The sequence below is a fragment of the Mustela putorius genome, unplaced genomic scaffold, assembly GCF_011764305.1.
Source record: "Mustela putorius furo isolate JIRA1106 unplaced genomic scaffold, ASM1176430v1.1 tig00000738_pilon_pilon_pilon, whole genome shotgun sequence".
Classification (NCBI taxonomy): Eukaryota; Metazoa; Chordata; class Mammalia; order Carnivora; family Mustelidae; genus Mustela; species Mustela putorius.
In genome coordinates this window covers 3,601,823-3,624,923 of record NW_025421463.1, presented here as the reverse complement: position 1 = coordinate 3,624,923, position 23,101 = coordinate 3,601,823, and the positions used below count along the sequence as shown (strand labels likewise).

General features: G+C 54.1%; 2 protein-coding genes across 6 annotated transcripts; one reads left to right on the top strand and one right to left on the bottom strand.

Moving 5' to 3' along the window:
* Window positions 1–8,282: 8,282 nt before the first annotated feature.
* On the bottom strand, window positions 8,283–16,238 carry NAGA (alpha-N-acetylgalactosaminidase). Its single transcript, XM_004771210.3, has 10 exons — window positions 16,121–16,238; window positions 15,607–15,698; window positions 14,628–14,763; window positions 14,034–14,205; window positions 13,382–13,559; window positions 12,933–13,027; window positions 12,108–12,269; window positions 10,652–10,849; window positions 9,426–9,569; window positions 8,283–8,940 (listed from the first exon to the last, which is right to left on the bottom strand). The coding sequence occupies exons 2-10, from the start codon at window positions 15,620–15,622 to the stop codon at window positions 8,806–8,808; spliced, it is 1,236 nt and encodes a 411-aa protein (XP_004771267.1). The 5' UTR covers window positions 15,623–15,698; window positions 16,121–16,238; the 3' UTR covers window positions 8,283–8,805.
* Window positions 16,239–18,254: 2,016 nt separating this feature from the next.
* Window positions 18,255–22,872, top strand: PHETA2 (PH domain containing endocytic trafficking adaptor 2). Of its 5 annotated transcripts, none has more exons than XM_013045157.2 (3): window positions 18,255–18,523; window positions 19,821–19,902; window positions 20,750–22,872. In XM_013045157.2, exon 3 carries the CDS (start codon window positions 20,755–20,757, stop codon window positions 21,535–21,537), a length of 783 nt encoding a protein of 260 aa, XP_012900611.1. In that variant the 5' UTR covers window positions 18,255–18,523; window positions 19,821–19,902; window positions 20,750–20,754; the 3' UTR covers window positions 21,538–22,872. The 5 variants fall into 5 exon arrangements, with proteins under 5 accessions (XP_012900611.1, XP_012900615.1, XP_012900613.1 ...); XM_013045161.2 differs by lacking the exon at window positions 18,255–18,523 and adding an exon at window positions 18,557–19,373; XM_013045159.2 differs by lacking the exon at window positions 18,255–18,523 and adding an exon at window positions 18,557–19,414.
* The last annotated feature ends 229 nt before the right edge of the window (window positions 22,873–23,101 follow it).

Below are 23,101 nucleotides of genomic sequence, written 5' to 3'. Positions count from 1 at the left end.
ATATATCTTATAGAAACAGCAGTCTATTCTATGCTGATAACAACTTTACTTCAACCATATGCAAAACTCTACCCTTTTACTTTCTCCCTTTTTACATTTTTGATGTCACAGTTTATCTCTTTTTATATTGCAGATTCATTAACAAATGATTGTAGCTATAATTATTTTTAATACCTTTGTCCTTTAACCTTTATACCAGAGTTAAATGCTTAATACACCACCATGTTACAGTATTAGAATATTTTGAATTTGACTATACAGTTGGCCCTTGAGCAACACGGGTTAGAATTGTGCGAGTCTACTTATACAAATTTTTTAGAGTTGTCAATAAAAGCCACAAGTCATTTATTTACAACTGCCCTCTCCCCCTCCATTGTCACAGACTGACTAGAAAGTGACTGGTGCGGGTCATTAGCTGTCACTCCGTGGGTACCTGTGGAGGCGCGCAGAGGCTGTCAGCAACCACAGGGGGCCCAGGAGCAGGCAGGGATGCAAGGTGCCCTCTGTGTGCAGCGACGGTGCTGTATAGGGAGACCCACACCCTAGACCCCTGCCCTGAGTGCTCCAGACGTGCTTCAGGGCTGTGGTAGTGCAGCTGTGGACCTTGGGCCCCTCCAGGGCGGAGTGTGGACCCCTTCCTGCAGTGGCCTACACCTTCCCTCCTGCCTTCAGCTTCCCAGAGGCCGATGCACTCACGTGTAACTGCAGCTGCTGATGGCTAATGCCTACCTCCAAGCAGATGGGGCAGCTTTACTGCATCTCCAGGTCACTGTCATTGCCGCGGGCCATCCTGGTGGCTGCCACCACTAAGCCAAAAACCACCAGGCTGTGGAACATTGCCGTCCCAGGGTGCGCTACCCAGTCTAATTTTTTTTTCAGTAAATATACATATGGTACTGTACTTCCTCTTCCTTATGATTTTCTTTTTTTTTTTTTAAGATTTTATTTATTTATTTATTTATTTATTTGTCAGAGAGAGAGAGAGTGCAGGAGAACACAAGCAGGCAGAGAGGCAGGCAGAGAGAGAGGAGGAAACAGGCTCCCCGCTGAGCAAGGAGCCCGATGCGGGACTCGATCCCAGACCCTGGGATCATGACCCAAGCCGAAGGCAGCGGCTCAACCCACTGAGCCACCCAGGCATCCCCCTTATGATTTTCTTAACATTCTCTTTTCTTTAGCTTACTTTATTGTAAGAATATGGCATATGATACATATAATGTACAAAATATGTACAAAAATAATGTACAAAATATCAGTAAGGCTTCCAATCAACAGTAAGCTATTAGAAGTTAAGTTTTGGGGAGTCAGAATTATAAGGGAATTTTTGACTGTGCAGGGGTCAGTGCCCCTAACTTCCTCCCCACCCCCGTGTTGTTCAAGGCTCAACTATATTTACCTTCCCAGTGTGTCGCATATTTTCATGTTTTCACATTACTAATTAGCATACTTTCATTGCAGTTTAAAGAAGTCCTTTCAGGGGCGCCTGGGTGGCTCAATGGGTTAAGCCTCTGCCTTCGGCTCAGGTCATGATCCCAGGGTCCTGGGATCGAGTCCCGCATCGGGCTCTCTGCTCAGTAGGGAGCCTGCTTCCTTCTCTCTCTCTGCCTGCCTCTCTGCCTACATGTAATGTCTGTCTGTCAAATAAATAGACAAAATCTTTAAAAAAAAAAAAAAAAGTCCTTTCAGCATTCCTTATAAGGCACTTCTATAGATATTTTTTAAGATTTTATTTATTTATTTGACAGAGAGCAAGAGCACAGGCAGGGAGTTGACAGGCAGAGGGAGAGGGAGAAGCAGGTTCCCTGCTAAGCAAAGAGCCCAATGCAGAGCTCAAACCCAGGACCCTGGGATCATGATCTGAGCCTAAGGCAGACACCTAACTGAGCCACCCAGAGGCCCCTTATAAGTCACTTCTGGTGATGAATTCCCTCTGCTTTTGTTTGTCTGAGGTAATCTTTGTTTTTCTCTCATTTCTGAAGGAGAACTTTGCCAGGTCATTCTTGGTTGCAGTTTTATTTTTTTGGCACTTTGAATATATCATCCCACTCTCTTCTGTGAGGTTTCTGCAGAGAAATCCATTGATACTTTATGGGGATTCTCTTGTAAGTTATAAGCTTCTTTACTCTTGCTGCTTTTTTTTTTTAAGATTTTATTTATTTATTAGAGAGAGAGTGTGTGCACAAGTGAGAGATTACAAGCAGGGGCAGCGACAGAAGGAAAGGGAGAAGCAGAATTCCCATTGAGGAAGGAGACTGATGCGGGGCTCGATCCCAGGACCCTGAGATCATGTCCTGAGCCGAAGGCAGCGGCCCAACAGACTGAGTCACCCAGGAGCCCCTTCTCTTGCAGCTTTTAAGATTCTTTCTTTGTTTTTGATTTTCAACACTTTCATCCTAATGTATGTTGGAGAAAATCTCTTAAAGTTGGGACTTTGGGAACTCTCAACCATTCTTTCTTTCTTTCTTTCTTTTTTTTAAAGATTTTATTTATTTATTTGACAGACAGAGATTACAAGCAGGCAGAGAGGCAGGCAGAGAAGAGAGAGGAGGAAGCAGGCTCCCCGCTGAGCAGAGAGCCCGACGTGGGGCTCAATCCCAGGACCCTGGGATCATGACCTGAGCCGAAGGCAGAGGCTTTAACCCACTGAGCCACCCAGGTGCCCCAGCCATTATTTCTTTAAATAAGTTTTCTCCATCCACTTCTCCCTCTCTTTTCCTTCTGGGGCTCCAATAATTAGCATTTTGTTTCTTTTGATGGCATCCTATAGATCATATAGGCTTTCTTCACTCATTCCTTCTTTTTCCTTTGTTACTCTCTGACTGGATAATACCACTCTCCCAGCCTTTTCCCACTCCCAGGTCACACAGCTCGTGACTCAGTACTCTGGTCAGCGCGAGTGAGAAGTAGGTTTGTTTGGCAACTTGCTGCACAACCGGGGAAGCCCCGCGCTCTCGCATGCCCTTGTTGTTCCCCAGGGGAGAAATCGAGGGCCAAGAATCATCGGACTGGGCACTGAGCTATGCTCTTGGGGGAGGAGTGCCATGTTCCTCCTTCCCTCTCCGGTGTGTTCACGTTTTTATTTTCTTTCTCCAGTGGTGTGCTGGAACTTTCACAGGAAACCTGCGCTTCCACAAAGGCTCTCTTGGGTGGGTGATTGTCTAAGACAGTGATCGCCAGCATCTCTCAGGCTGGAGCCGGTTCCCAGGCCCTGCAGGGCTCAAGCCGGGAGGAAGGTCTGCACACCTATTACCTGATGAATTGGTGGTCTAGACTCTTCCCTCTCGGGCTCTGTGGGGTGTGGTGTTGAGTCCCACACCTTCCACAAGGTACTTTTGTCTGTGAATGAATGCCAACTTGTTGTTTTCGAGTTGGGATGTGGGTACGTGAGGGCTAACTTGTTGAGCTACCCCACCTTTTAAATTCTTACCCTTTACCCCCTGAATATCCGCCTGATAGATTCAATTCTTCTCCCCTCCTTGTCCACCCTTTTGTGGATGGAAATGACATGGGGAAGAGTGAGGCTGGCTCTGTCCTGGAGCTGTCTGATATGCCGGTAAGGATGGCAGAAAAGTTTGGATAACATCAAATGGGAAAAAAGGAATATTACAATGTTATTTTGCATTTTGCCAAGAGTCTGAAAAAAGAAGGAAGTAGAGAAAGACTCATTAATGGGAAGCTGACATCTGACTGACCCCCATAACCCATCATGCCCAGCAGCGGCAGGAGGACGCCGGTTCCCAACGACCCCCAGTCCCTTCCTTCTTCACTCCTCCTCTCGGGCATCCTAAGGCTGGAAGATAAGCCCGTCTGGATTGGACTTCCCTTGTGTGTGTGTGTGTGTTTGTGTGTTGTTGCATTCCTGGGGAATGCCGCTGTCCTGTTTGCGATCCAGACCGAGAATGTTCTTCACAAGCCCGTGTGCTACTTTTACCCATATTGGACCCTACTGATCTGGGCCTCTCCACAGCCACCAACACCTAAATGCTGGGCATCTTCTGGCTGAGTCTCAGGGATATATCTCTTTTTTTAAAAATATGGCAAAAAAACATATTATAAAGCCTATCTTAACCATTTTTAAGTGTCCGTTTCAGTAGTGTTAACTGTACTCACATCGTTGTGCCGTGGATCTCTAGGAACTTTTTCATGCAAAACTGAAACGCCACACCCATTGAGCAACACCCCATTCCCTCCTCTTCCAAACCCCTGGAAACTACCATTCTACTTTGTTTCTACAAGATTGACTACTTTAAATACCTCACGTAGGGGAATCACACAGTATCTGTCTTTTTGTGGCACACTTATTTCACTCAGTATATCCTCAAGGTCCATCCATGTTGTAGCGTGTTGTAAACAGAATGTCCTTCTTTTTTAAGGCTGAATAATATGTGTGTGTATATTTTATTCCTTTGTCCTTTCATCCATCAGTGGACTTTTGGGTTACATGTCTTGACTATTGTGCTTAATACTACAGTGGGTATGGGTGTGAATTTTGTTGTTTTAACATTTTTATTTTAAAATAATCTCTCCAGCCAACATGGGGCTCAAACTTACAATCCCGAGATCAAGAGTCGCACACTTTATCAACTGAGCCAGCCAGGCGCCCTGGTGTGAGTTTTTTTTTAATGGCTTTACTGAGATATAAATCACATAACCACAGTTCATTCATTTAATGTGTGCAGTTCAATGGGTTGTAGTATATTCACAGATACGTGCAACCATTCCTGTAGTCAAGAACCTTTTCATCACCCCAGAAAGAAGCCTTGTACCCTTTAGTTGTTACCCCTTATCCCACCATCCTCCCCACCTGGCCCTAAGCAACCACTAATCTACTCTCTGTTTCTGCACATTACCCAATCCTGGACTTTAAAAGGAATGGAATCATATAATATGTGGTCTTTTGTGACCAGCTTCTTTCCCTTAGCGTACAGTTTTCGAGGTTCATCTGTGTCGTGGCTCATGTCAGTACTTGACTCCATTCTGTGGCTAATATTACATAGTATGGTTAACCATATTTTATTTATTCACTCAGGAGCTGGTGGACATTTGGGTGGTTTCCACCTATTAGCTGCTATGAATGATGCTGCTTTAAACATCTGTGTGCAGGGTTTCATGTGGACATACGTTTTCATTTCTTTTGGATACTTAGATGTGGAATTTCTAGGTCATATAATAACCCTATATTTAATCATTTGAGAAATTGCTAGATCCTTTTCCCCAAGAGCTGTATCAGTTTTACATTTCTACCAGTAGCATATGGGGGTTCTTTTTTTTTTTTTTTTTGCATATGGGGGTTCTAATTTCCCCATGTCTTTATCAACAATTTGACTTTTTTATTCTAGCTATCCTTTTAGGTGTGAAGTGGTATCTTCTGGGTTTTATTTGCATTTCCCTAATGGTGAGTGATGTGGAGCTCTGGCCATTTGCTTATCTTTCTTGGAAAAATGTCTATTCAGATCCTGTACCCATTTTTAAATTGGTTTTTTTGATTGTTGAGTTGTAAGAGTTCTCTATGTATTTTGACAGAAGTCCCTTATATGACATGTAAATTGCAAGTATTTTCTCCCATTTTATGTGTTGTCTTTTTTCATATAAGTAAATTATACCTACAGATTTCCCTCTGATCCCTAGTTTTACTCCGTAAGTTTTGGTATGTTATGTTTTTGTGTTTGGGGTACATTGTATGTTCATTTTCATTCATCTCAAGTATCTTCCCTAGTCTGTGCTGATATGCTTCTGTCTTGCTGCTTTCAGAATTCTCCATTTGTCTTTTGAGAGTTTGATTGGGTTCTGTCGAGGGCTGAATCCCTTTGAGTTTATCCTACTTGGAGCTCATGAATTTCTTGGATGTGTAGCTTAATTTTTGTCATCAAATAGGGGAAACTTGTAGATACGATTTTTTCAAATATTCTTTCTGCCCTTTCTCTCTCTTCTGCGTATGTCTGTGTGCTGCAAGTGTCCTGTGGGTCTCTGAGCCTCTGTTCATTTTTCTTCATTCTGCTATTCTGTAGACAGGTTAAGTTCAATGGACCTAACTTTGAGCTTGCCGATTTCTTCTGCCTGGGCATGTCAAGTTAAATTTTTTTTATCTCAGTTATGTACTTTTCAATTTGTATTTGGTTCCTTTCTGTAATTTCAGTCTCTTTACCAATTATCTATTTAGTGAGACATCATTCTTATTTTTCTTTAACTCTTTATACATGGTTTCTTTTAGCTCTGTGAACAGATTTAAAATAGAGTAATCTAAAGCATTACCAAGCTTGCTGTTCGTAGCAATGTTTTACTCTGTCTAAACTGCGGGCACTCTGGGTTGCTGCAGGCTTTTGATTCACTTCCAGAGTTCTGTGCAAGTTGATTCTGATAATATGTGGCAAGTTTATCATTGCTTTTATGGAGGGAACAAACATTTGGTGGTTATTACTGGCCACTTTTGTTGACTCCTTGCTTGCATTTTGATTCAAACAAACTAGAGAAATTTTGGATACAGTTGGCAAAAACTGAACACAAAATGGTTATTAGTTTATTAAAAACTTTATTTTGTTGGCCAGGAAAATTATATTAAGGTCACATATGTTTTTAAAGACCTGCTAGAGCTACATAGTGGCATTTACAGTTTTCTTTGACTTACTTTCAAATACTCCAGCTCACAAAAAAGTACGTGTGGGAAGACAGCTATAAAATCTTAGCACATGTTGATGGTTGCTGGAACTGGGTAATGGGTACAGAGTTCACCATTTTAGTTTTGTGTCTGAAAACTTTTATAATCTTTCTTAAAAGATGAGGTGTACCGTTGGGTCCAAGCAAGGATGCCTTGAACTGGGAAAAAATAATCGAGCTCCTAATTGGCCTTGGGTAGAAGGGAGTAAAACCACCCCTGGGAGATAGGCAGGGGTGATATCGAGAGCATGAAGGCTAGAGAGAGAGAATCAATCTGGCACCCCCAGGATAAAAGGACAAGTTCTACCACAAGTGAAGACATGTAACCGTGTCTCAGTCTGGAGGGCAAATGAACTGACTGGTCAAGTCTGGGCTGCTCCCTAACCCTGGCTCCCAAGTCTGTGGTCTCAACCACCATCCCCTGCTATTTCCCCCACCTTTCCCCCAGGGCAGTAGGAAAGACTTCTTTCTAGGACTGGCCAAAGAATGCACCCCACCTGAGGCCATTCCCTCTAGGCTTGACTCGGGCTATAATCAGGATCCAAAGCTGGAGCTCTGCATGGGGTGACAGGCCTCCAAGGGAGGAGGAGGTAGGCTTCTGACACTCTAAGTGACCCACCGCCTTAAGACATCAGCTGGGAAAAGGGAGCTCTCTCTGATGACCCCAGACTCAATCAGTGAAGCCCCAGTGATCCTAATGACACAGTAAAACATGCAGTTCTTTATACCATATTCCTATAAAGGAACTCAAACCCTGAGGGAGGGAGCATGGGAGATCTACCCAGAAGAGTTCCCACAGGGCAAAAGAGTGCAAGGCCTGAGGCACTGGGCGCTCCCACCTTCAGAGCCCAAGGAAAACCTACCTAGCCTGCTCTGCTGCCAGCTTTCCAGATGGGGACAAGAGCCCTCAGGGACCACAGGTGCCTTGTGGCCTTGGCTAAATGAATAGGGTTTGGGAAATAGGAACCAAAGGGAGGCAGTCAAGAACCTGCCATTCTTTGACTTTCCTGAGGAGGAGGAGGAGCAGGAAGTATATTCTAAGACACAAAGAGCCCCTCGACTCGTCTTTGGACACAGCGGTGGGATCTGAACCTCCTCGGAAGCCAGGTTAGGAAAAGAGAAACCAAGGGAGGGCTGGGGCACTACCAGGCAGAGGAGCAGCTGTCGTGGCCCTGTGGGAGAAGGCTGGCTGACCACCCTCACGGGCAGTCCGCTCCGGAGTGCCCCTGAACGAAGCCCTGCAGAAAGTGGGACATGAGCAGGAGCAGGCGGGGGCTGGAGACAATGCGAAATCCTTAGCGGATCCGGGTCTTCTATTAGCAGGAGGGCTGAGGAGTGAGTCTGAATGGGGTGGGGGAGGGGTGCACAAGACAAAAGGCCTGGGCACCTGCTGCTCTGCTTCACAGTCCTTCCTGCTCCGTTGGGCAGAGCAGGGTGGCTCCCCGGGGAGAGGCAAGTCTGGCAGGTCTAGGAAGTACAGTTTACAGGTCACTTTGGAAAATGAGGAGCCAGAAGACGCCACACACCTTCCATGTGGGGTGAGATCTGAAACCAGCAGCCAGGGTACTGCCCCTCCCAGAGTCCCTCACTGAAGGTGCCCGTGGCCCCAGGTCCATACTGCCAACTACTCAGTTAAAGAACAGCTTTATTGGTAACCTGACGGAACCAAGGCTACCTTGGTGGTGTTAGCCTGTAAGGCCTTATCCATGCGGGAAAACCAGTCACACGATTCATGGCAGTTCCTGACAAGAGGTCAGATCTCCACTCCTAATCATAAGAAAAATTCCAAATTTACAAATTTCAAAAAAAATTCCTGATTTCAGAGTGAACAAAAAGGTCAGAGGGTTATCAGTCCCCCTGCTTGTGGGGGCTCAGGAGGCTGGCTGAGTTGCTCAGTAACATCTGTGGGGCCGCGCAGGCAAGATGGAAGCCAGGAAGGCCATGGGAAATCGCCCCAAAACAAGTTTCCAAGAAGGTTCACACTTGGGCAGGGCATGGAACCTGGCCCTGAGATTGCACTTTGGGTCTGATGGGACCAAGTCCCCGAGCGCGCCTGGGTGTCCGAGAACCCCGCCTGCCGGCCTCGGCATGTGGAGGCTCCATAGTCTGGGCTCAGCGGCGCCGCCACAGCCTGTCCCATGTCTCAGCATCTCAGTGCTGGGGCGTCCCCAGCTTCCTGACGGGATACAGGTACCACATCACCACCCCTGAGGGGTTGATGATCACTGTGAAGTTGGTTTTAGAGTGGAGGCCACTGATGACATCACCCGTGTAGACGTTCTGGGCCTGCAGTGGGAGGAGACATCAGCAAAACCACTATAAGAACAGCTGCACAGAGCCCCCCTCCGAGGGCAGGAAAGCCTGGACTTCGGCCTGTGGCGGGCTTCCGGGGTGCCCCAGAGAAAGGGGAGCACGGCACCTCCCATCACTTCTCCATTGGCAAAGTCAGCAGTTGCCCAAACACAGGCAGTGGTGAAAGCCCCAGCCCACGGACAACCGGAGGAACGTGCTGGCAAGGACAGACCAATAAGGGGACGTGTGCAGCTTCAGGGCACAGGCCTTAATTATACAGCGCAGCTCTGTTTGCAGAGCCTGAAAACACCAGTGCGGAGAAGGGTACAGCCACAGCCCCGCACACCTGCAGCTGCCCCTCAGGCTCCTGCCAGAGGCCCCAGGGTCCAAGGCCTAGGGGAGGCCCTGTACGAGGCAGCAGCACCCCAGCAACGCCCTCCCAGGGAAATCTGCAGCCCTGTGGGTAGCAGGGTACTCACCTCATACGTGTGGGAGCTGTTGAAGTTGAGCTGGGCAAGGGAGGAGTGGTAGTGATACGGCATATCTGTCCGGCGGCTGAAGAAGACTAAGGCGCTGGCCCCGTTGGCCAGGGGCCGCATGAACACTTCAATGCGGGATTTCTCCTAGGCACACAAGGTGGCTACCAGCTGGCCTCCCTGCTCAGGCAGGCCCTGAAACCCCCTCCCCAGCCTTCCTTTGAGCTCTGGGTCTCCCTAGCCCACACTTTCATATCACGAAGAAGTTTGGGGGGATATCTGGGCCCTCTAGCACGCCAACTTACTCTTGCCTGACTCAATTGTGTGCCAGGCCCCATGCTAGAACACAGAGACAAGTGCTGTATGAGGTCCTGTCTCGGAGAGGCAGGGTCAGGGGTGGGATAGATATGGGCAGCTGCTGGCGCTGGAGTGGAGGCCACTGTCCAGGAAGGACGATGAACTCTGGCCTGAGTAGCCAGGAGGGTGGAGCCCCATCTTCCAGAAGGTCCCTGGGCCTGGTTCCACCATAAGCCCCTCCGGTAGGAATGAAGTTACCTCCTTGAGGCATCATCGACTCCGTACGTGACTTCTATAAGTTGTATGGATTTCTTTTAACTAGAGAGGGGGAAGATCTGTGCAAACAGCACAAGCTCTGAGGCTCGACTGTTGGGAGTTAAGTCCTACTGTATCATCTACCAATTCTGTGGCCTTGTGTTTCTCAGACTCCTCAAGTCTCAGTTTCCTCATTTGTAAGATGGGGAGGAGTATTAACCTTCTGAGAAAAGGTACCAGAACGCCCAGTGCACAGTAGGTTCTCAGTAAACAGCCAGTGCTAGTTTTGTACTAGTAGTGGTTCATTCCTTGGCTCAAACAATTCCTAAGCTCTGGAGGGAAGCCCTAGTTCTCTGCCAGGCATCACTGATGTGTGCATAAGTCTTATACTGCCAAGTCGAGGGACCCCACTGTCCTGTGTGCACTTGTGGGGTGATGTGTCCCTTCCCCAGATCCCATGAGCTCTGGCTTTGCTCTCACTCAGGCAAAGGGGCACCGGTGGGAAGGGGCGGACAGCTGGAGCAGCTCCCGGTAGAATCCTTGACCTACTGCAACCAGGAAGGAGGGCTGAGCAGATTTCAGAGGCCCAGCCCTCCGTGACCTCCGGCTTGCAGCCTTGTTCTCAGGGGAGCCCAGTCCCTTGGCCTCCCCTTCCCTTCCCCCCCCCACCCCAGTACCTTGCGAATCCTGCGCCCTTGGATGCCCAATGGATCCTGGTTGATTTTGATCATGAGTGGATTCTGCAGAATGTCCATGTTCTGGGCTGAGATGGTACGCAGGTCCGTGGACATGAAGAGGGGCGCTGCCAGCACCGTCCATAGTGCCATCTGGGCCCGGGCTTGCTCAAAGCTGAGGCCAAAGTTCCCTATGAGCAGCTGGGGTCAGAGAAGAGAGGAGCGGTCAGCTCTGTCCTCTCCAGGGAAGTGGGCACAGGGCCCAACCCTAAACGCGTGGCCGGGGCAAGAGGAGGTGGGGAGGACAGCCTGTGCACACAACTTCTCAGCCGCGCGGCCCTGGGCTGAGCCGAGCACTCTCCCTGTGAGCCTCAACTTTTTATTTCACCAAGAATACAGGGTGAGCGTATGTCCTGGCCACACCACAGGTTGTTCAGATGATCCAGTGGGATCCTGTTGCCGAATGCGTTTAGACACTGGAACACCAAAGTCAAGAAATCCAGTCGGAGTGGCAGCCATAGGTAACCAGACCTGGACAGAATCCCTGCTCCCGCTCCTAGCCATCCACCTGCCCTAGCCACAGGTGACAGGACCAAGGGGGCCTTCCTGACCCCAGGGCAACCAGTCCACAGACTGGACACAAACAGTAATGGCTAACGCAAGCAACATGCTGGGGTACTTAGTGATACCAACTGAACCACCACGGGGTGTGCGCCAAACTGTGCCGAGCTTTTTAAAGAATCATCCGTTTCAGTACTCGGAGCAGCCCTCTGTGAGGTAGCTGCTCTTCTCATTCTCCCACTGACAAAACTGAAGCACAGGAAAAATGAAGTCCCTTTCCCAAGGCCGAGTGGCAGAGCGGGAACCAGAACTCCAAAGCAGGCCAATCTGTTTCTCCAGGCGTCTATCTGGCCTCCGTAATAATAGTATATACAATAATGTAATTATTATAATCATCACTGGTAGTAAATGCTTGTTGGCTAAATGAAGAGACAGCTATAAAGTCGTAAGATAAACTGCAAGACAATTTCGGTCATGGGGCTCTGAGGTAGGCACGAGGGGCCACCTCTGCCTGTCGACGCTCTGCGGGCCGTACCAGGGCACAGGGCAGGGCAGTCTAGGGAGGGAGTGGCCAGAGCGCGTGGACTCCTCGTGACCCTCACCCCCTAGCGGAATACAGTCCCACAAGCTGCACTCAGGTTTCCAGAAACATCAGAACTGCCCGGGAAGATGGTTAACAATGGGCATTGCTAGGCCCTCTTCGAACATTCTGATCCACAAGGTGGGGGTGGGGCCCTGGGAAGAGAGGAAAACAAGCTCCCATCGTGAGTCCACCGCAGCTGGTGCGAGGACGTGTTTTAGAGACCCTGATCTAGAACCTGGCGGTGAGCATCTAGGAAGACAGCACAGGGCAGTGGGGAGTGGGTCTGTCGTGACCATGCCCCCTCCATGCCGGTACCATGTCCGGGTCGTTCCAGTGCCCAGGGCCTGCCACCGGCTGCAGGATGTCCTGGTTGTCCACAAACCAGTCCAGGATGGAGAGCACGCTACTCCAGGAGTCCTGGATGTCGTCATAGTTGCGCCAGAGGTTGCAGATTTCTGCCAGCAGAGTGTAGTTCACCTGGATGTTGGGGGAAAGCGGAGTCCGGCACCAGAGGCAGGCCCTGCTGCCTGGCGGCCGGCACGTGGGCTGAGGAGCCTCAGCAGGAGACGTGGAGGGTGGGGGATGGGGATGGGGGCAGAGAACAGGCCCTGAGCCAGATGAGGAAGGCCTCCCCTGCTCTCACATGCCATCTGGGCCCAGCCCAGGTAGGGGCCCAGGCCGGTGTACCCACAGCGCCCCCACCCCTGTATTCTCTCAGTGAGTCCCACCACCTGCCGGCGCTCTCCCTCCTGTAAGCCGGTCGGATCCCACCCTTTCCAGGGTCCTAGGTGCTGAAGGGCCCCTGGGGAGGTTCAGCTGCACCCGCCTGGCCTCACCAGCCTTCTGGACCTCCTGGGCCACTCAGTACCGCCAGGATTCTGCCCACGTGCTGGGTGACGTGTGTCTGCCCATGACGTGCGGTTCCTATGCCTTGGATGCCCATCCCTTCATCCACCTCACAAGTGTCTCCTCTTCTCTAGACCCAGGGCTGGCTGAGGCCCCCCTTGGGGCACTTACAATCCTCTCCTAGACCCACAAATCAGCACATGGGCAGCTGTGATGAGCGCAGCCCTGACTGCACAGGGGCGAGGAGGCTTGGGTGTGGAGCGCACTGCCAGGCCGGTGCACAGAAAGGCTTACCTTTGGGGGAAGGCCCCCTTCATAGGCTGGCCAACTGCAGGAGAAGGCAATGGGGCGGCCTGTGGCATTCAGGGCAGCTGCCATCTTGGGGTACCCTGGGGAAGCCCAACCCCCACACTTTAGGACTGAGGAGGCTCAGGAGAAAATCTGAGGCCTCAGCCCAAACCTCCCACCAAATGTGAGGAAAGAGACTCAAAAGAGAGGGACTTCCTCTTTTGAGTCTTACTTCCTTGGTGGGGCATGCTGCCAAGCCATGGGTAGGAAGCCTGGGAGGCAGGAATCCCCCCAGCCTCTGGGCACAGGGAATTGGGAAATGCTACCCCCTAGGGGCCACAGGGACACACGAGCTCAAGCTCAGCCAGGTGGGCACCTGGGAGCTTTTCATGGCCACCCCTCCCCAGCCCCCTGTCCAGCCCCCCCCCCCGGCCCCCGCCAGCTCTGGGACCCACCCTGGGCCCGTTCCTTGGGGGTCGAAAAGCAGCCATCCAACTTCAGCATGTCCACCTTCCACGCGGCAAAGGTTTGAGCGTCCTGAACCACCTTGTCTAGCGTGGTGCCTGGGTAGCCCATACAGGTGAAGTTGCCCATGTCCTCGTAGATGCCCAGCTTCAGGCCCAGGGAGTGAGCCTGTCAGGGTTGAGGACACCGTGGGCTCAGGCGGGGAGCCACCTCACAGGCACATCTGACCAGGCTTCATTATAAAACTATCAATGGCTCCCCACTGCCCAAAGGAAAGGGTCTCCGTGTGCTGGCCTGGCCCCTGCCAGCCACAGTCCTCCTCCTCCCTCCAACACACGCCCCCCATGGGCAGTTTCTGGCTTCTAGGCCTGGCTTCTGCCGCCCCTCTGCCCAGAATGCCACTTCACTTGCATCAGCTCAGGAACCGCCTCCTCGGGGGAATCTTTCTGAAATCCCAGGCTGGATAAGATGCCTTTCCCACCACAGTGGGCCCAAGCGAGCTGTTCATTTATCTGCCTCCCCCACCAGACTGAGATTTTTCAAGCAGGGGCTGCAGAACTGAACCCTAAGTGAAGTGGTGGCGGTGGGGCCGCGAGCAATCTGGACCCCCAGCTCTAGGGCATGGCCGGGGTTGGGGCTCACATAGTCCGCCAGGAAGGCAATGCCGTTGGGGAAGCGCTTGGGGTCGGGCACCAGGTTGCCTTTAGCGTCCCGCCCACCGATCCAGCAGTCGTCGATGTTGAGGTATATGTAGCCTAGGTCCCGCCATCCATCCTGTGCCAGGTGGTCGGCCATCTCCATGAAGAGCCGCTCACTAGTGAGAGGCAGGGTGGAGGGCAGCTCGGTCACCCCCCGCCCCCTTCTTCAGAGCTTTTGAGACTTCCCAGATCCTCTGAGTGTGAACCCGGGCTGTGAGAACCATACTCAGGGTGGAATGAAGGAGGGGCCTGGCCCCCGGGCTTGCGCAACTGAGCCAGCCTTCACAATTCTCTCCTTTCAGTGACCTCAGGGGCTGGGTCCACCACGATGTCCCTGACCCATCAGGGCTGACAGGCCCTACATAGGCCCCAAGCAGGGCACAGGCTGTCGGATGTCCCAGAAGTCCCCTCTGGCTGCGTTCTCTCTGGGACGGGGCTCTCTGGCCCTGCCCTCCTTTCTAGCCGACCCTCCGCGCTCGGCCCCCCCCCCCTCTGCTGGGTCTTGGGCGAGGCTGGGGCGGTGGTGGGCCTTCCTCACCTGATGCAGTTCTTCGGGTCCTCCTCGCAGTTGGTGTTGCAGCGAAAGCGTTCCCAGGCCAGCCAGCCCATGGGTGGCTTCCGCAGGAGCCCATTCTCTAGCACCAGCACATGGGCCACCAGGGCCAGCAAGACCACTGCGGGGGGGTCAGAAAGACGACCGTCAGCGGCCCCCATAGCTGCCCCAGGCCTCGCGCCGCTCCATTCATACCCTGTCCGGCCTGACTGTTCAGCTCTGCACAGGCCGCTGGCCTTCCCCTTAGGGGAATCAATAGGGTAGAACTAGCTCTTCCTGCAGCTGCTGGCTCCAGCGGTCACAGTGAGGGGGCTCACGGTGCCTGGGGCAGGGCGGTGTGTTCTGGGCCTGAGTCCCACTTGCTGTTGCCACAGCTGTTGTTGCTGGAATTCGTAAAAGCTCACATCTGAGGTTGTATCCTTTCTATACCCTGACCAGCTCCCCCCGTTTACACAGAACTTGACAGAACCCTGTAGTCAGACTCCAGGTCTCCTGACCCCCATCCATAGGTCGTGGCTCTCCCCCACAGAACCCCCCGCTCAAGAGGCCTCATAAGGGCTTAAGGGGTCAACCAAGTTGGACCTGCACCTAGCCAGCCCCCCCCCCCCCCGGGGGTGAACCCTTGCCCCCTAGGGCCTGTTTCCTTATCTGTAAGATGAAGTTACTGTAACTGACTTTACAGGGCTGTTCTCTGCCATGCTGATAACACACAAAACGGGACTTCTGCACTTTGAGGGAGAGGGGACGGGAAAGGAAGAGGCTTCTTTGGAGGGTGACTGACTGATTCCTAGGTGGGAAGCATCTCCTTTCTGGTCCAGTTCCAAGAACAAGAGGAACATGTCTCCCCACATACCCACATCAGGGAAGGAGGCCCTGAAACCAGAGGGCTGGAACTTCCTCCAGGTAGCCCCTACCCCCAACGGGTCACCTACCCTCCCCCAAACCATCCCCACGAGCTAGGTACCTGTCTTCAGCAACATTGCTCTGGACTCAGCGTCTCGGAACCTGACCAGATCTGCTCTGCTTTTAGCAGCTTTCTATGTTGGACTTCGGAAGCTAAGAAACGTTAGAAAAGCACTGGGGTCACTACTGCCTCGCTAGCTCTGCCGCCCTCAGCCTTGGGAGTGGATCCCCCACTCGGTCCCGAAGTCGCCCTCATTGCCCACCACCTCCGGCCCCCGCCATCACTTCCCCGAGGTTGGGGATGCCTCAGAGATACTAACCAAGGCGTCTTAGACGATAGCCCCCCCCCCCGTAGTGCTGGGAACCCCGAGCGCCCACGGGCGGCCCTCCGCCGGGCCGGGGCCACAAAAAGACAGCGATCCCCTCTGGGACGCCCGGGAAGAACCGAGGCGTCGGGTTGGGACCAGGCTTCGGACTCCCACCGGGTCTGGGTTGCCCCCCCGTCCCCAAGGACCGCAGCCCAGCAGCCCCAGAGCGGGGACCCTCCCCCAGTGTGCCCCGTTCACGGAACTCACCCCGCGGACGCCCCCGAACGCCACCCGCTTCTGCCTCTGGGGCAGCCGACTGCCGCTGTAACCCGATTTGCCTGCTGCGTTCCAGAGGGGGCGGAGCCTGGCGGCGGCACGCCTTCCCCGGCGGAACCTATCAGAATCCCCCTAGCAACGTCGCGTCCCGCCCGCTGTGAGCCCAATAAGCCCTCCCCCGAGCCTCCCCAAGCCCCGCCCCCCTCGAGCTCCGGCTCTGAGCTCACCCCCGGCGGACGCCCGCCGGCCTAGCGAGTTTAAGGACTGGCTGAGCTGGCTACCACGGCTCCAGGAGAGGGTAGTCGTTTCACCTCTGTGGGGTCCCTGAAGGCAAGCATAGTGCCCCGCACAGTGTACACGTTTAATCAATAGTATGGCGTGAATATCTGCGTTATTAAAAGGAAATGAGGAGATGCCATGAAGCACGACCCAAAGTAAGCCACTCAAAAACCGTAGTCGAAGATGAAAAGGCATTACGAGAAAGATGGGTGGAGGAAAGCAAGTCAGGTGTAGGGCACTGTTTTTTGCAAAGCCAGGAGGTTCTCCCCACCTGCCTGACCCTCCGGGCCAGCCACCGGTTGTCCCGACCCAGGCACGCATTCTGCATATTTCTTCTCTTTCATTCATCAAATATTTGATGAGCGACTCCTAGGTAGGCGCCAAACACTTTATTCTCGGCACCTTCACTTGGATGGTCACTGGGCATCTCAAACATAACCGGCCCCACACCAAACTCCCCAAACGGAACAGGTAATGGCAACCCTCCTTCCATATGCTCAAGCGAAAACCTTTGAGTCCTCTTTGCCACCCCTCTCCCTCACTCCCCATATCCAGTCTTTTGGCAAAACCGGATGCCCTCTGCCTTCCCAACCCACCTCTCATTACTCTCCCGGCAACCGTCACGTCTTGCCTGGATCATTAGTTGCAGCATCCTCGCCAGCCGGCGGCTTCCCCCTGCACTCACTCTCCACAGCGGCCAGAGTACTCCTACAGAACTGGAGCTCCGCTGGGGCACCCGGGCGGCTCAGTAGGATGAAGCCTGCCACTCCTGACTTCCGCTCAGGTCATGATCTGAGAGCTGTGAGATAGAGCCCAGGGTTGGCCTCCTGCGGAGCCTGCTTGAGTTCTCTCTCTCCTTCTCCCTCTGCTTGCTTGAGTGCTCTCTCTCTCTCTAAAAAAATAAATAGAAAATAAAATATAACAGATCATGCTTTGCTCCACCCTGTGATGGCTGTTCATCCCAGTCTAGAGGCTCCCAGATTCACAAAGCCCCGCCCACACGGTCCGACCCCCTCTCCCACTGCTCCCCCCTCCTCCCTGACTCCCGGCCACAACGTCCTCCTTAAAGTTCCTCAAACACACAACAGGCCTCCGGGCCCTGGCACTAGCTGTTCCCCCTGCCTGGAACGCTCTTCCTCCAGATTTTGGCATGGCTGGCTCCTTTATTTCCTCCCAGTGTATCTCAAAGGCCACCTGCTCAATGAGGCCTACCTTGACCTTCCCATTTGAAATTGCGATCTCTACTTTAGCAGTGCCCAAGCTCCCTGGCCTTCCTATATTTTCTGTACCCCGTATTCCCGTCTAACACACTTATTATGGTTTCTATTATTAAATGAATTAAATTTAGTAGAAGAGACAGATAACACGAAACGAAAGCGTGAATACAGGGGAATTTCTATCGTGGCTAGTGAAAATACAACTCAGGGATGTGATAAGAGACTTGAGGGTAGGATACTTTCCATCGCCTGGTCAGGGAGAGGACATCTGAGCAGAGTCCTAATTGATGTGAAGGAGCCCTGAGACGAGCCGAGGGGTAAGGACAAGAAGAACACACTCTAGGCTGCAGGAAAGTGCAAAGGCTAGAGCTCCGAGCCCGGAACCACCAAGTTCAGGGGCAGATACACCGACCTCGCTGGCTTCCAGCCTCTGGTGTGTGGCTGAGCACTCCTGCGACCTTCACTACAGTCCACCAAGAGACCGACCCCAGGCAGAGCCCGGGGGCCGCGGGTGGGCTGCAGGCCGCTGGCAGTGGCGGAAGCAGAAATGGATAAGCCCCAGAAACAGATTCGAGAATTTCAGGGACCGGGTGGAGTCGCCAGGAAGCTCGCCCGGGCCTCGCGGGCTGGATAGGAGCCCGCCCAGAGGAGGCGCCGGGCCGAAGCCGTCCCAGGCTTGGCTCGGTGGGAAAAGTGGGCCGGGCGGGATGAGGGGGCTGGAGAGGGGGAGAGAAGGGCTCCGAGTCCTCCCGGCGGTGGGCTGGGTCCGAGGCCCGCGGACGGCCTGCGGTGGGGCCCTGGGTTCGAGGTCGCCCGCCGCTGACCAGCTCTGTCCCGGGCTCTGGGGCCTCAGTTTCCCCCCCACGCGTGGATCAGGGGCGGCTTCGCCGACCGCCCGGTGAGCCGCGGGAGGGGAGGGGCGCGGGGGGTAACTCGAGCCGCCCGGAAGGGGTCTCCCGGAGCCCGCGGCCACGTTCCGGTCCTGGCGGAGGCGCGGGGCCCGGAGCCGGGGTCGCCCCGAGCCGCGGGCGCAGCCCACCCCGCGGGCCGCCCTCCCGAGCGGCGTCGCGCCCGGCCGCGCGGAGGTGAGCGGGCCCGGCGGGCTCTGGAGGCGGCGGCCTCGGGAAGGCGTGGCCCGCGGAGACGTGGCGGGGCAGCCCCACTGCGCGGACCGGGAGACTCTGCGCGCTCGGCCGGGGGCTCCCGCGGAGGCCACCGCTGTTTTCGGGCGGTGGCGGGTCCGGGGCAACCCGGTGGCCCCAGGCCGCTGGGTCCCAGGCCCCAGCCCGCCCAGCTCCTCTAACAGAATCAGGAAACACGGGTGTACCGGCCCCTCGCGGGCTGTGCGGTCCGCGTCCCGCACCAGGGTCGCGGCGGGAGCCGGAGCATTGCCCCGCGGGCCCCGGGGTCCCCTTTCTGCGCCCCGGTGCCGCGCCGGGAGGACCTCCGTGAGCCCCCGCCTCCCGCGACCCGCCACGGGCACGGCCCCGCCCCCGAAGGCCCGGCCTGTTTCTCTCCCCAGGCCTTATCGGGACTGGTCCTTAACGTGACTTCTTACTTAATTTTCCCATTCATTTATTATTTATCTTTGTTTACAATGTCTCCCCGCTGGAATGCAGGCTCCAGGACGGACGGATTGCTTTGTCCACTGTTGTCTTCCTGGTTATTTCAGTACTTTCTGGAGTCCTCATCTCGATGGGCTTTTTATGGGAGGCTGCGGGCAGCCAAGCCGACTCCCGCCCAGACGAGTCAGTCCTGCGCTAGACGTTCTGGGGCTGGGGAGAGTGCGGTAAACAAGGAGATCATTGTGGGGGGAAGGAAAAGAAAGCAGAAGTGGGGGGCTACTGGTTGAGTCAGCTTGTGCTCCGAAGCACTTTAGAAACAGTGATCAGGGCAGGCCTCGCAGATTAGGTGACTTCAGCGCGCAGATAAACCCTGGGACTGCTAAAAGGGCAAAGCAGGAAGCTGAGGACACTTAACTCTGACCTTAACTTTGGGTGTAGGGGACTGAGCTCTGCCAAGTGATGGTCAGTTGCTCTCAGGTGCCTGGTCTGGGTGGGTGGGAAGACAGGGAGATTATCAGGGGTCAGGGGAGGCTTCCTGGAGGCGGCGGTGGTTTTACTGGGCCTCTAAGACTGAGTAGGATTTCTCATCCTTTAGGATGCTGTGATGGAGTTTTGACAATTGTTTTGCAGGTGCCCTAGGAACTACATAGTCAAAGGGTTACACCGAGAGGCTGGACGAGAGGCCCCCGCCCTCTTGCTGTGAGCTCTGCTGGTAAGTGAGTCCCTTCGGAGACTCGCCCCTGGAAGGCATGAGGGAAATAGGAGACCAAGCTCTGCTTCTCACTGGTCATGCAGGCTTGGGCAGTTCATCTTCGCTGCTCTGGGCATCCATTTTTCATGGGTCAGGAGGACAGTTGGATTGGGTGCCCCTTAGGATCCGTGGGGCACCCGCATTCAGGAGGGATTGGGTTGGGGTTGGGGTTGGTCCTACCCAGCCACACCCTGTGTTTGTACCACACTCTTGTATACTGAGCCGGTCCCCATGTAAGCCTCTCCCAAACCCCCACCCCTGCCAGTGGAGGAATGGGGCCTGGCTTGCCCCGCCCTGCCTTCATCTGGCCCCAAAGGCCACAGATTCTTAACTAAAGGATAACTGCCATTAACCAAGGAGAGGCTGGCGGGGGCCCAGGGGGGTCAAAGAAACCTTGGAGGTTTGGCTTCAGGGTTGTAGCTAAGGGACCCCTGGATTAAGGGATGGTTCAAGCAGTGATTTCTACGGGTTCAGGGTCCATTTCAGCTCAGCTGATGCTTTTTTCTTTGGAGTTTAAAAAGCTGTTTCAAACCCCTCCTTACCTCCTGGTCTGGGACAGTCACATTATCCTCTGAGTCCTCTGCTGTCCAGTTTTTTGCATGCCCCTCACAACCACCCTTTGCGAGAAAAGGCAGGGACACAAGCCCATTTCACAGATGAGGACCCTGAGAGCCTCAGGGTATACAGCAAGTGAGTAGAGGCCACAGGGCAGGGGCCCAGGGGTCCTCCAGAGCCAGCGTTCTTTTCCCAGCAGGGGCAGAGAGGCTGCCTCCCGCTCTGACCTGTGGCCATCCATCTCCCCTCACAGTTCTTATGGGAGCCATGAAGCTGAATGAGAGGAGCGTGGCCCACTACGCGCTGAGCGACTCCCCCGCCGACCATACGGGCTTTCTGCGCACCTGGGGCGGGCCAGGGACTGCACCGACCCCCAGTGGCACCGGCCGGAGGTGCTGGTTTGTCCTCAAAGGCAACCTGCTCTTCTCCTTTGAGAGTCGGGAGAGCCGGGCCCCGCTGAGCCTGGTGGTGCTGGAGGGCTGCACGGTGGAGCTGGCCGAGGCTCCCGTGTCCGAGGAGTTCGCCTTCGCCATCTGCTTCGACGCCCCTGGTGTGCGCCCACACCTGCTGGCGGCCGATGGGCCCGCGGCGCAGGAGGCCTGGGTGAAGGCCCTGTCCAGGGCCAGCTTTAGCTACATGCGCCTGGTGGTGCGCGAGCTGGAGAGCCAGCTGCGTGAGGCCCGCCACAGCCTGGCTCTGCATCGCCACTCATCCTGGAAGGCCATTGGCAGCCACTGTAAGCCCCAGGCTCCTGACCGCCGGTCTCCAGGCCTGGAAAACGGTCACTCCCCCTCCAAGGACTGCAGCCCCGTGGACTCGGTTGAAGAAAGAGGCAGCAAGCTAGCAAGGCAGGGCTTGGCCGAGTGGCAGGGCCCGGCCAGCCTCTTCCTGGACAGGAGGCAGAGCCCCGCGTTCCCTGAGACCTCCTACTTTTCTACCCTGCACAACTGGTACGGCCAGGAGATCACGGAGCTGAGGCAGAGGTGGCTGCGGAGGGTCTGGGGGAGCCAGCCAGCTCGGGAGAAACAGGATGGGCCCTGAGCCTCAGCCCTTGGGGCTTCTGCCCTTATCCTGCTGGTCAGGATTCAGTGTTTATTCGGTTTCAAGTTGCTTTTTTTTGAGAGGGTTCTTTCCTTCCTGCTTTTTAGTCCTTCTCCAGGTTCCAGATCCACCCTCGTGCCTGGATGGGACTGAGGAATCATTCTTTCCAGCACCTTTATTTCCTGAGGCCCAGAGAGGAAGGGGGCTTGCTTGGTAGCCATGAAGCGTGACCAAGTCTCCTGCCGCTCTGCTGGACTGCCCCTCTGGCAGGGGACACTAGTCAAATGGTGGGAATGGGGACTATTATGTGGCCATAGAATGCTACCTACACACCAGACTCTACAACCATAACTTCCGACACAGGGAGCCTTATGTACATTTAAATACCAGAAGTTGGCTCAAGTGTTGGCTTGGGGAACTGACAGCATCAGAGAAAGTAGGTTTATTGCCATAGGGGTTTCTGGGGCCAGCTGCTTCCTGAGAGGTGGGGCATAGGACCCCCTCCCCTCTGCAGTTTGGGTGGGGCCCTTTGGAGGGAGAGGGCCTTCAGCCAGCAAAAGGGGATTGATTCTGCTCAGAAAGTGTCCGGGTCCTCAGGTTCTCTCCCTGGCTGCCCTGTCTATAGATGGTGCTGGTCATGGCCCCAGGAAGGACTGGTGGCAGAAATCCTTCCTGTGTTCTGCCCTGAGCGGCTGGCTCTGGGAGCTGCCAGGTGGGAAGCTAAAGGAGGGGAGGCACATGGGGCTCCCTGGGGAAGCCAGGCTGTTATTTTGGTTCTCAGTCCGGGTCATTCTAGAAGCTTGGACGCAGGATTCCCAGCAAGCACCTGGGATAAACTCTTTCCTCCTAACTGTGCTAAGAGCCACTCCCGATCCCGCACCTGGCCTGGGAACTCATTGACGGTCCCGCTGGTCAGCCAGTGCGTGTCTGCCAAGACCCTGTCTTTGCTACTCTCAGCAGCTCCCACGCGTTTTCTCTATTGTTGAGGGAGGACCCGCCTGAGCCCCAGGGTGTGGCCGCAGCGGCTGGATGGGCGATCCCGAGGCGGTCAAGGCAGGCCCCCTCTGCCTGCACGCAGTCGGCCCCTTCTTAGCCTTGGGTACACTGCCCAGGGTCCGAGTAGGTCTAGAGGCTTCCGCTCAGCCCAAGACCAGGCCGCCGGGAGGCCACCAGGGTCCGGAACCCGTTCCTGCGGGCTTGTTCCCAGGAAGAGGGGCTGGAGGAGCCCCCGGCCCACTGCGCCTTGTTTTATACTCGGACACTACAGGCTTTCGTTCTCGTTCTTACGGTCACAGTGTTTTTTATACGAGTAAAACACTTAGTTTTTATTACTCACTTCGGTTCCTCGAGTTTATTTCAACAGTCACTTGCCCAGGTCGTGCGAAAGCTCGCACTTCCCCTTCCGAGGTCTTTCCACTTGCCTCTGTCGCATGCACCTTGGCAAGAAACAGAATCCAGAAGCACCCGGGCAGTACAACTAACGGGTTTGAATCGTGTTCTTTAAATGCTAAAAAGGAAAATACGACTGTCTGAGGGTCGATGAAAGTGACTTCCCTTCCCAGCG